Raw genomic sequence first — 12,134 nt, 5'->3', positions numbered from 1 at the left:
AGAGCTGTCCCTCAGTCTAAGATGAGCACAGTGCCTAAAAGCTTTGGATGTGATGCTCCAGCAGATGGTCCCTTCCTTTGAGTCATTCGTGTTTGCCAGAACTTCTGGAAGAACTTTCCATTCTTGGGTCTCCTCTGAGCATAATGTTATGTAACAGAAAATAAGAATAAAAAAAGGAGAAATTAATAACATGAATCCAAATGTATTCAGAAAAGACAGTCATGAGTGAGTAGTGTTACATTCATCCTGACAAATTGTACTACTCCTCCTCCTCTTCACATGGCAGTCACAGGACTCTGAAGCCAGTCTGCCAATTGGCTTTTTTGCCTTGTAAGTGGATGGCTGAGGAATAGTTAGAAAGTTGGCTCTATTTTTGAGAGCTGAACTGAGGTGAGATTATTTTTACATGAAGCATGTAGTGTTATGTTGAAGTTGGATAATGTAATTCAGTGAAAGGGTTCCCTGTAGAATTTCTTTGCGAGTTCTCCATATAAATTCTTTTTCCTCTCTCTCCTCCTTCCCTGCCTCTCTCACTGTGTTTTCTATAGTCTTTATCACTGATGTACCCAGATGTTTTCAAAGATAAATTAGGTTCTCAGGTTTCAGCTCCCTCTGTTTGTCTGTTATTCAAGGTTTCCTCACATTGCTTAAAAGAAGAATATTTCCTCTCACTTAGGAAGGTTTGAAGAAAGAAGGGAGGAAAAGTGTTAGTGGTTTCACTGAGTGCATGTTGAAACTTGGAAATTATATAATCCTCATCTGCTCTGTACAATATTTTCTGTAAAAAAACCCACCTGCAATAAATCTACATATTTCTAATTGTACCTCACCAGCACAGCTAAGTGTTCTTTTCCTTGCTTCCTCCTACCTTTTTTTTCCACTCTGTTTTCTTCTGGCCCGTGATTCCAAATCCATCACCCCCTCTTTCTTTTGACTCACTTGAATAGATTTCTTCTGAGCACTGTATGAGGCACTTCTCATACTGCTGCATGTCTTCTCCTGCTCCTTCTTAGCAAGGGAACATGCATCCAAATTCTAAAGAGAACATTGATATCTAGAGCTCTGCATGGTGTAGTAAATCAGCCTGCTGGTTGTGAGTCTACTTAAAATGTAATCATACTGACTTCAGTGCTCCGTATCTTGTAAGGAGCTTTTGTAATGCATATGTATGACAAACTTTCTTCTGTTTTCTCAGTCTTCTACTGCTGGAAACTTAGGTCACGGGTGGTGAACCTTGTGCACAGTGCTTTTGATCAGTTAAAAACTTCATGCATCCTATTTTTATCCTATGTGACTCCAGGGCAGCTCACCTGTTTAACTCATCAACTGTCATTCTCTCTATAGCTGCACACTTCATAAGTAGTTCTGTAGTGTAAATATTAACTAAATAATATTAAGTAAATATTAAATGAGGAATAAATATCTTTTCCCACAAAACTACTGTTGATATTGGAATTAATTAAAAAAAGTTTAAATTTTGCTTGGAAATCTTAGTTAATTTCTCTGCTTGAGACAAATGAAAATCTGGATTAAAAACATAGACCTTCAGGTTAATGTGGGCTCTAAAATATGTTAGACGTGTTTCCACTCATGAAGGGTTAAATCACTGTAAAATTTGAAATCTGCCTGTTGGAAAATTCAGAACTTGAGTGAGCAGTTCTTTTCTAACTGACTGTGCTCCTTCTGTGATAGGTAAATTTCAATGAAGGGTCTTTTCAAATTCTGGGAGAGTCTAAATTCTGACACATAGCTAAATGCAAGTCAGTATAGCAGGTCTGCTCAGGTTTACCAGCCTTTACTTCTGCACAGCAGAATTTAGGGAGCCTGTTTTATTCTGCCAGGCCTGCTAGGTGCAGCACTCTGCCTTGTGCTGAGGATGATAACAGTTGTTGCTACTGCTTCCAGCTGCTGGTGAGATGGAGCGTTTCAGATCAAAAATGCTGAAGAATAGTAAAATATATTAACAGGTGGTATAATAGATAAAATGTCACAGGAATCATCCAAGATTATTTTTAATGTATATTTTAGTATATAGACACATATAATGTATATATATAATTATATTTGGAAATGGTAGTTAGGGAATTCTAGCGGTATGTTTGTATAATTTTGATGTTCAACTTTCTACATAGATATAAGTACATGAAATGATCTGTCTGGATTTTCTTTTTATATATATATACACATATATATATTTTACATGTCGCTCATCACATTGACATCTCAACACCCCTCAGATCATTAACTTCAACCCAGAAATAGATTAGCTCTCCAGTTTTCTTCTGAAATCTACCTTTTTTCATTCTTTTTCTCCCTACAGATTGTAAGGAACAGCTAGCACAGTGTTATAAAAAAGAAAACTTCTAGGCACAAAAAAAGAGATGTTGGGCAGAATAGCTGCAGAAGTTGCCTGTATATAGGGGCCTGGTCTGGCCTATGGGAAGTCTGTGCTGTGAGGTGACATCTTCAAGCTGAGGTCAAGCTGGGTTGGAAATATTACTGGCAGATTCTACTGAAAGAATCACGCAAACCAATATGTCCACTAGTTATAATCCCTGATCAGTCTGTGTCATTTATGATAGTTTGAGCTGGCTGTGCTGAAAAAGGATCTGGGATTTCTGGTTGTCTGAGGTTAGAAAAGTGGAATTTTCCACGATGAAGTTTCCAAAGCCAGTGGAATTGACATAAAAGCTAGTCCTAACCCTAAGAACTAAGTGTTCATACAGTTTGCCACCAAAAAAAAAAAAAAAAAAAAAAAAAAAAAAAAAAATTTAACCAGCAATTACAGGACTACTATCTTGTGAAGATTACTCTGATACTTGCAAATGTATTTTGCTCTGAGCATATATTATACCTGAGAATTACATTGTAAACATGCAAAAACTGAGAGAGTGCCTGATTTTTGCTGAATCTGATACTCAGAAATGAGGCTTTCCCATCCTGATTCATAAATGAAATAACTATAAAAAAATCTAGCCTCTTTTTATTATAATTTTAGCTGTAAGCCTTCTGTAGAAAAAATAGCCTTTAGTGAAAATCAACTGATTATGGTTTTAAAAACATATTTGGAGGTGAAATCCTGATCCTGTTGTTGTGATCTGCCCATTTACGGTGACAGATCAGAATTTTACCCAACATGCTAAATGAGGATGTTAGATTTGTTAGTTCTTGGATACCTTTTCTGTTTAGGGGTGATATTTTTGTAGCATGACTACCAAAGATACTTTGCATACCCAGCCTCTCTTATACAGTGTCCACCGTTCATCTGTGGAACAGAAAATGCCAGTGTTAATTACAGTGGTTGCTAAAAGCTTAAATCTATGCAGAACCTTTGAAAGTTTCTCCTTCTGTTAAATATAGTTTTGTATCCCAAAAGGTTTTCTTTTAAAAGGCACTGGTATGAACAGAATTCTCATGTATTATATTCGTCATGCTTTCATATTAACGCTGTTTCCATGAGGTAAAAAAAAACAAAAAACAAACAAACAAAAAACCCCACTCTCTCTGTCTCCTTTGGCAAACAGGCTAAAATAGTTCTAATGGAGGCATTTTGGACAAAGGCTATCTAGAACAGAAAACTTATTTTATAAAACCAACATATGCAGTATCCAAAATTATTTTTTGTTCTGTTTCTGAGGTATACGTTTGGTATCCAATTCAAAGCCTGATATTGCATCATCTAGTTCTCTAATATCCTACTAATATGATCAAACATTGCAAAATACTAATACACAGGTATTAGTTGGTTTAAAAAAGTGAATTTGCTCTGACCAAAGAGAGAACTTTTGGAGAATAAGAACAGGATGCCTGTAACAAGAGGGAAGTGTCCAAGGTTTTGCTGGTGAGTGATAGCAAGGTATTTCCAAGCACAAATGAAGTCTAACCTGTCGTGTGATACTGACAGTAAGCTTCCTCAGAAGGTGCTAACCACAGTCATGACACCACATTCTCTAAAGAACATGTATCCTCCCCGTATTCTAAATACTTCAGCCCTCCATGAACTAAGTATCACCTCCCCTTGTAACTCCAGGTGCCTTTTGATACTCCTGCATCCCTTCAAGTGAAAGGAGTGATGTGAGGACATGCTGAGTAGTACTGAGGGTGATCATCCCCAGAGCCGTTTATCTGTCTCCCTTCCAAGGCAAGGGGGTGAATTCCTAAAATCTGGCCATTTAGGAGCCCATTGCAACAGAAAGGGCTGTAACTAGTTCTTTGGAAAAATGGCATATACAGCTCCTACACAAAGGTGCCAAACATTTCCCAGTTTCAGTAACTTTGTGCTTCTGTTCCCGTGGAAACAAGTGGTGGATTGACACAAACATGGTAACAGACTTGCTTGCAAGTAACGGTGTATTATAAAGGAAGATCCACAGATACTCTGAATGGGTGAAGATTTTGATTTTAGTTCTTATCCAAATGCCAGCTTTATGCTAAATACAAACAGTTTTGCAGTCTACTTCAAGATTTACCTGGAAGTTCCCACCTTAAAGTTCGTACATCATCCTATTCTTTGATATTCTCTAATATCAGGTATCAACAGAGATTGTTTCTGTGTGTTCTTGTTCTTAAATTGCAGTCCTGTGTAAGATACCAGCCTGCCTTGGAATGAATCAAAATGCTGAAATGCTTCAGCACAGTGCTGTAGAGCGCTAGTCTGATTTATCGAGCATGTTAGGTTGAGTACTCCACTATGTGGAACAAAAGGCAGACCTTTCCAAAAAGGTGAGTTTCAGATGAAAAATATCAGTGATGCAGACAGATAATTGAGAAACTCAATAAAACAGTAAAAAATCAGTGGCCATCTTTGCTAGGTAATGGTCTCAACACAGCAGCTCAGCTGTTTTTGAGTTTTTATGGTGATCACAGGAAAAGAGAGGGTACAGTATTTTATGGCTATTTGTGAGATGCTGTTCTTACTTCAGAACAGAAAGGTTGAGTGATTTGCATGGCCCCACACAGTAAATAAAGGTCAGAAAAGGGGATAACTTGTACCCTTTCAGGCTCCCAGTTTTGTGGCCTGTTCACTGTAAGAGATCTCCAATGTCTCTATGTATTTTCATACCTAATAGAACAAAAAAGAAAAGGGAAAAAATCACAGAAATATATCTTTTAAATTACATGGTCAACATTTTTTAAAACAAAGGGGAATAAAATTATTTTCCTTTGTAGGATTTTGACCTGAACAATGAGCTGAAAATGAATGTGTTAAATTTGCTGGAAGAAGTTTTGAGAGACCCAGACCTTCTACCACAAGAAAGGAAAGCTACTGCAAATATACTGAGGTAAATAGGTTTCTAGTTATTCACTGTAATTGTAAACTATATCATGTAAAATAGATATGGTAATATACAGTATAGAAATCACAGAGTTTGTTTTTATCTGGAGTATTTAATTTTGCAAGATTATTATGTGCTTTATTAACTGTAAAATGGGCCAGATGTGGAATTCTTCATCCAGTAGCAAAATACGGGCAGTTCTTAGGTTAATTTGTAGTGTTTGTGGTTAAGGATACAGCAACATTGCACAACAGGAAGTAACAAATTATTAACCAAAGAATAATTTGGGTATCAGCAGAACGGATTGAGGAAAACTTAGCAATGCATATTATTTGCAGTGTGCCAAAATTCATTTGGAATTTGGTGATTCTAGACAACCATCAAATGTCAGAATGTGTGTTTTAAATTTCGTTCGTAAATGTATACCTATTTAAAATTTCAATTCAGAATATTTGCCAGCCATTGGTTCAATCTTTGTACAGTAGGGGAAAATGCTATGCAATAAAACAAGATGACTCATTAGACTACCTTGGAGACCTCCTGTCTCAGGAGTGAGCAATCTACCCTGCTAAGCCTAGTATGTCATGACACAATAATAAGACCATACTTGCAGTTTCCTTTGTGTTGACATCCATGTCTAAAATTCTTTGGGTATGTTACAGAGAGGAATTATTGCTTAATTAGTGGGATAAAATGAAAGGCCTTAAAGTTTCTGCATAACAAGGAGTATTGGTTACTTAGGGTTAAAACACCTTATTCAGGTATTCTGGTAAGTAAGTATTCTTACTTAGGGCTGGTATTACATAGCTGACTGCCTAATCATATTGGGAGAGAGACAAATCCTTGTATGCATATATCAGAATAATTCAGACTAGTGAGTGTATTTTATAGGCAAGTATTTGATTTTCATGTATATTGTTTTACATTAATAAGGAGCAATAAAGAATTAAGACTAGCCAATGGGTAAAAACAAGATACAATTTAAAAGCACAGATTAATCTGTGACATACTGTTTTAGTATTTTTGTAAATATTCTGCTGGAAAGCCAACAAATGTGCAATAAATACAGTGTGTCTGAATTGACTAAAAACACTTGACAGGTTTCCCCGTCAGATATTTATGTGAAAAAGAATGTCAGAAAAATGAGGGGGAAGTTATTCACCTAGGGGGGAAAAAAGTCCAATAAAGGATAAGAAACAAGTTCACATAAGTAAGTTCTTAAAATAAGTCCTTCATGTCAATGGGACTCCACTTCATTTTTTTGTTAATATAAATAAGTCTCTTTTTAACTATATTATATTCATGTGCTATTCCTGAAAGTAAAAAAACAAAAACAAAAGTATGTTTCTTGTATATCCTTGGATATACAAGAGCATGAAGTATGAACGTTACATATATTGTTGTGTAACAGCTTTTAATAATATGTCTGATAGCAAAGGTCATGTCAAATTGCTCCTAGTTAGGAAAAGTACCTTAAGACCTTTAGCTTGTCAAAATAATAAGGAGTCTGAAAGAAACATGTCTATGTGGCATACGATGACACGGACCTCAAGAAGGGTAGTGCAAGAAAGCCTTTATTGAAAACACAATGGCTGGTTATATAGCCATCAAGCTCAGCCACTCCTCCAAGTATCTCCTTGGCATTGTGGCATCTTGTGATAGGTAGGAAGATGTCTTCTGATGCCCAGCAGGCGGGCAGGACAGTCCAGCAGGACAGGCCCACCACAGCTGCTGACACGTAGGCAGGAAGGCACACCGTGACTGCTGACACGTAGGCAGGAAGGCACATGATCACTGGCAACTCACGTGCACACATTCTGGCCACAAATCATAGTTACCAGATCATCACTTTCTGCCCTAGAGATTCTCTGCTGTCTTATACAGCATCATTCAATCTTGGTCCCCAACATGTCTATTCCTGGCAGAGAAGTGGGATAGATTTGTATGTCTTTAAACATAAAAGTTTATCAATTTCCTGTAGAAACCATTAGCTATTACATCCAAAAATGGGACCTCAATAATTATGTGTAATTATGTGAGTTCTTCCCTTACGTGTACATCTTTTTGCTGCTACTCCATGAAATGGTGGCTTTGTTTTTCCACTCTTTCCTTCTAGCACTTACTGCTTTAGTATCTGAGCATATTGTATGTGCTAGTTAATATAGTTAATCAGATATTTCCATCAGACTTTTTCCCTGAAGACTGAGTTTTTTGACCATATTGTGATTTTTCACACAGTTTTTCTTTTGGCACAAAGAAAAAAGTGAAATTTCTTGAAAAGTAGTGAAAATTCTGAAAAGGTTCTATGTTCTGTTTTTAAATACTGAGAAAGGAGGAGAAACAAAAGAAAAAGGAAGGAGTACTGAAACAAAAAACTAACATTCTGTGAAAATAAAATTTTACTAAAAATGAAAAAATGTACACATAGAAGTTGAATTAAAAATAATAATTAAAAATTAGCTCCTTTGAAATACTTTGTAGAAACAGATTGCATCTTTTTAAATCCTTCTTTCATAGCCATTGTATCCTCACAGTATTTCTGGGAAATATTGTAGCCCTTTACAGGCAGGCAAGTAAAGCACAAATAAAGTGCCTTATCTGAGTTCTCAATGGGAGTTTCTGTTGATGTCAAGTGGAGAATGAAGATTTCTAGGGATGTGGTCTACAGCAAAGCTACCTTTTCTCAGCGGTTGCAGCTGTATACCCTGATCCTGTGAGATCTTTCAAACAACATACTTTCATTACAGATTTGGTTGTATAAAGTCGTAAGTATTTGGTTATATCCCACAAAGTAGCATGGAAAAAGAGCCATTGGTGGCTCAGTATGCAGATCTAGTCCTTTTGACTGAATGCTGCATAAACGTTCCTTTCCTTCAAAATGAAGTACAAAATCAAAGCCTTGGCTAATTGTGGTTATTAAAAAAACTGCATTACTTTTCATGACTCTGGCAATGCTGCTAACCTGTACGCATCCTGGCCATTATGTATGTTGAATATTTCCGTAATACCTATTTAAAGTCCAGTAAACGTCGATGACACAGTATTGTTGTTCCAAGGGTTTGAGTAGTTGCTATGTTTCATTTTCTGACAATATTCCAGTAGCAGCTGAAACTACTGCTGTCTATATTCTGTATATGTTTTTTAAATTTATTTAGACAGCTTATAATTATTATTAATTTAGACTGTTCATAAACTTTCAGATAGAAGTTGTTGCATAAATATTACTTTCATAATTTAAATTGTTGTTAGTCAATAGAACAATCAGAATGTGTAAGTTAAAGATGTTATCACATAAAACTGCCTCAAGGTTTTATACTGAGCAAACTGTGTAATCTGAAGCTCTTGAGGTCTCTCTCCAGCTACACGAGATAGTTGTTTGCTAGACATGTCAAATTTGTTACCCATCAGCTGGTTAGGAGATACTAATTCTCCAGGAGTCTGAACTGTGAGAAAAAGACTATTGGATCAATTCTGATTGCGGCCAAAAATCGTTCAACCAGGGTGAAATACAAAGATAGGTCATGTATCTCACCCCTTCACTGAAGGGATGAACTCTGTTAAATCATCTCAGGAAAATGGGTTGTCTACCAACTAAGAGCAGTTTCCAAGCTTTCAAAAGGCACTGTAGTTATTCACAAAGATATATTCTCAACAAGGCTATATAGTTAACTCAGAAGAGAAAATAATAGAGCTTCAGAGATGATCTGTAATCGAATGAACTTCTATGTGCCTGACTATGCTAATGAAACAGGGGTGCGTGTTCCTTTACTCTTCCACAAGCCTTCATTTTTATTACATGTTATTAAAATAATAGTATTTATAAGCTTTAAAAAAGACGGATCTCTTCACTAGTCCTAAGCAGTGACCTGTTGTCCCATGTAAGGTTGTAAACACACACTCCTGACCAACTCTGGGGGTGTGATCTCGGGCACAATCTCAGCTGCTGGAGCAGCAAGACAGGACTCTCTTTGGCCCTCTCACTTCTCAGCTTGTTAGTGGATTGAGAGGTGGAACCAACTCTAAACTGTTCTTTGAAAACTTAGCTTTTCGATAACACAAAATCTAACACTGAGAATAGTTTGTATCAGGAGGGCTTGGCTTTTCTGGTAGGCTGAAAACAGTACTTGCTCAATTTTGGAATTCATTTAATGAACAATGAGAAACCAACAGAAACAGAAGAAACAGCATCCACATGCCTAGATTCTATCTAATCAATCTTATGAACCAAAGAGGCACCCAAGTTTTCTACGTACACTTCTACAAAGTTTTCTTTGTCTTTGCGGTGACCATTGAAAAAAAAGATAGTGCTTCTGGTGCAAAAAGGGGACATGGTAAGACAGAAATGGTTCTTTTGCCTGACATTCTTTACCAATGCTTCTCCTAGTCTCATGTCTAGTTCTGGAACTAGGTCAAGGGAAACACGTAACATGTTCTTTTCTAAACTGGGAAAGTTTTCTCTATTACTTGCCTATATAGGCAAGATTGCTGTTCCCTGCAACAAAGACAAGCAAGGTGGTGTTCCTCCTTACCAAGAACTGATAAGTTTTACACAGACACTCTCAAACTGCACCAAGACATTGTAAGAAGCCAAGGTGTTCTACCCTAGTTCATCCCTCAAATAATCACTGGGGTTTTTTCTGCATCATATTATAGATTTTCTCTCATTCACCAGCATGGCAGATGATATTCAATATTCTGGATGTAAAAGGGAGGTATATAGTGGAATAAAATAATTTCTTAAGTTCCTTGAACTGTCCATAAGTTATAATGGCAGGGCGAGGAGAAAGAGTTCCTCTTAGCGTCGACCTAGAAAAAATTCCGTAGCAGGACCCACTCTGTCCAACTGAAGCACCTAACTCAATAACAAACTGTAGACAACTAGAGAAGTACTCCTCCCAAAGTAATTGCCTGTCTAGTCAGAAGGAGATTCTGTCCACCAAACTTCTCTAAAATTAGGCAGACCAACTATTCCTCTGGAGATCATCAAAGACATCTTCCTTTTTATGACAATTAAGGAGTATAAGTATTGACTTGAGGAGGATCTGAATCCCACCCTAGAAGTCCTAAAGGTAGAGTATCTAGTCTGTCTTGTTGTTGAAAGGCATAAAGCTGCTTCCAGATATTTTCTTCCTCTTTTGGCTCAAATTTTGGTGTCTGATTTGGAGAAATCCATCACCACCACATATCCACCTGCCTGGAAAGCTGTTATCCATTTGTATTTCTTCTAGATAGAGGGCTCTCACCTGACATTACTTAAGAGGAGGAGCATAAATTAACCACCTATAACTGAAGAGTTTTTGGCTGTTATTACAAATCAATTTCCTTAAAGATTTTTGACAACATATTTTTTCATGTGATACCACAGGTTTGTCAGTACTGAAACTTCTGATGAAACTTCCTTTCAGAGGGTTTCTCTGGGCCAGGATGAAAACAGGAAAAGGGGTGAGCCAGTTAAAGTAACCCTCATGAAAATAATTATTGATCAGTTCTTAGGTCAGCGCCATAAAATTGGTTTTTTAGTTGTTCTGAAGAGGTGCTTGCTGTCTGCCTTTACATCAAAAAGGCCTTGACGTATCCAAATATGTAGTGGATCAGAATTCTTTTTCACCAGTCAGCCCTTACTGTAGGTTTTAGTTTCCCTGCATTCCAGTTTTCATAGGCTACTCTAGATTCTGAAAAAGAGAGGAACTCAGAGTGAGGTTAGGTATTAAGTATTTCTTCTTGCACGCTCCGTGTTCACAGACTCATGAAAGTTAGTGCTTTCTGGAGAGTTTTGAAATTTGAGTGTCTGTACAAGCATATTCCATGGACTATCTCCTTGAAGGTTGTTGAATACTAATGTCTTTCTTTAGAAACTGCTACAGCCTTTGTCTGTATGCATGTATACGTGCATATGAATTTCTTGGGAAATCAGTCCCTTTCGATCATCTTTGTTAGCAGAGATTAGAGGAGGAGGAAAGGCAGATTTGTATTCCAAAAATATTATGGTCAGCTCTGGGAAAGACACAGTATAGAAACTGAATGGCAAAGAAAGTGTTTATGAGAGATGCTGAACTGCTTCATGGCTCCTTGAGTCATCAGACAGAACAGCTGGTATTTCTCGCATGATGAGATTTTAGTTCAGTGGACTGACAGGGTATCAAGGCAGAAAAGCTTCTTTTTCTTTTTATTCAATATTATTCCTGAAAGCCAGACAAGCCTACTGAAGTATGTTTTGTTTGAGATTTGATCAACCTTATTTAGTAAACTCTGAAATCTAGATAAAATTTTTGACACTGACGCAGAAACAGGCTCCAAACACTGAACTAGGATGATTTGTAGTTCAGACTGAACTGCAGTGAATAACTTTGGCTCATGAATAGTCCCACCTGGAAAAAAATGGTTCAAGAAACGTTTTCTGCTCCTTCTTCCTTAGAATAGATGTAAATGAAATCCAGGGATATGCAGAGGTATTTGATGGATGACCAATTTTCTACCCTGTATGATCTCACTAGACAATACATTTCAGGCTATACAACTGACACTAGCTTTTAAAATATTTTATATACAATAAGAGAATGAGGAGACAACTAGTTTGGGTCAGATTTTATTTTTTTCTGCTAGAAAATAATTTTAATTTTTGGACTGTTGATGCATGAAGAATAGTTTAAATGAGAGAGACAGCTCTGAAGTTAGCTGATAACTCTAAGAATTAGAAAGTTATTTCAAATATAGTCACTTTCTTCCTGTATAAGGATAACCACAGAGGTGGCACTCCATTCCATCCTCACTGTGAGGTGAAATGTTTAACAATCATGTAGAATCTTTCCTTACCCTTTCCTTTCTCTCATACCTCTTTTCACTCGGACCTGAGCTTCT

General features: G+C 36.9%; 1 protein-coding gene across 2 annotated transcripts in view; it reads left to right on the top strand.

Moving 5' to 3' along the window:
• LOC112983669 (ras-specific guanine nucleotide-releasing factor 2) overlaps nucleotides 1–12,134 on the top strand; it is a 130,250-nt gene that overhangs the window by 102,854 nt on the left and 15,262 nt on the right. For both annotated transcript variants that reach the window (XM_026100946.2, XM_026100945.2), the window contains exon 19: nucleotides 5,170–5,282. In XM_026100946.2, the coding sequence (XP_025956731.1) occupies nucleotides 5,170–5,282 (113 nt within the window). The remainder of the gene's footprint in view (nucleotides 1–5,169; nucleotides 5,283–12,134) is intronic.

This window comes from Dromaius novaehollandiae, chromosome Z (assembly GCF_036370855.1).
Source record: "Dromaius novaehollandiae isolate bDroNov1 chromosome Z, bDroNov1.hap1, whole genome shotgun sequence".
Taxonomy (NCBI): domain Eukaryota; kingdom Metazoa; phylum Chordata; class Aves; order Casuariiformes; family Dromaiidae; genus Dromaius; species Dromaius novaehollandiae.
The sequence above is the reverse complement of the archived record's forward strand: the minus strand, read 5'-3'. Positions and strand labels throughout refer to the sequence as shown.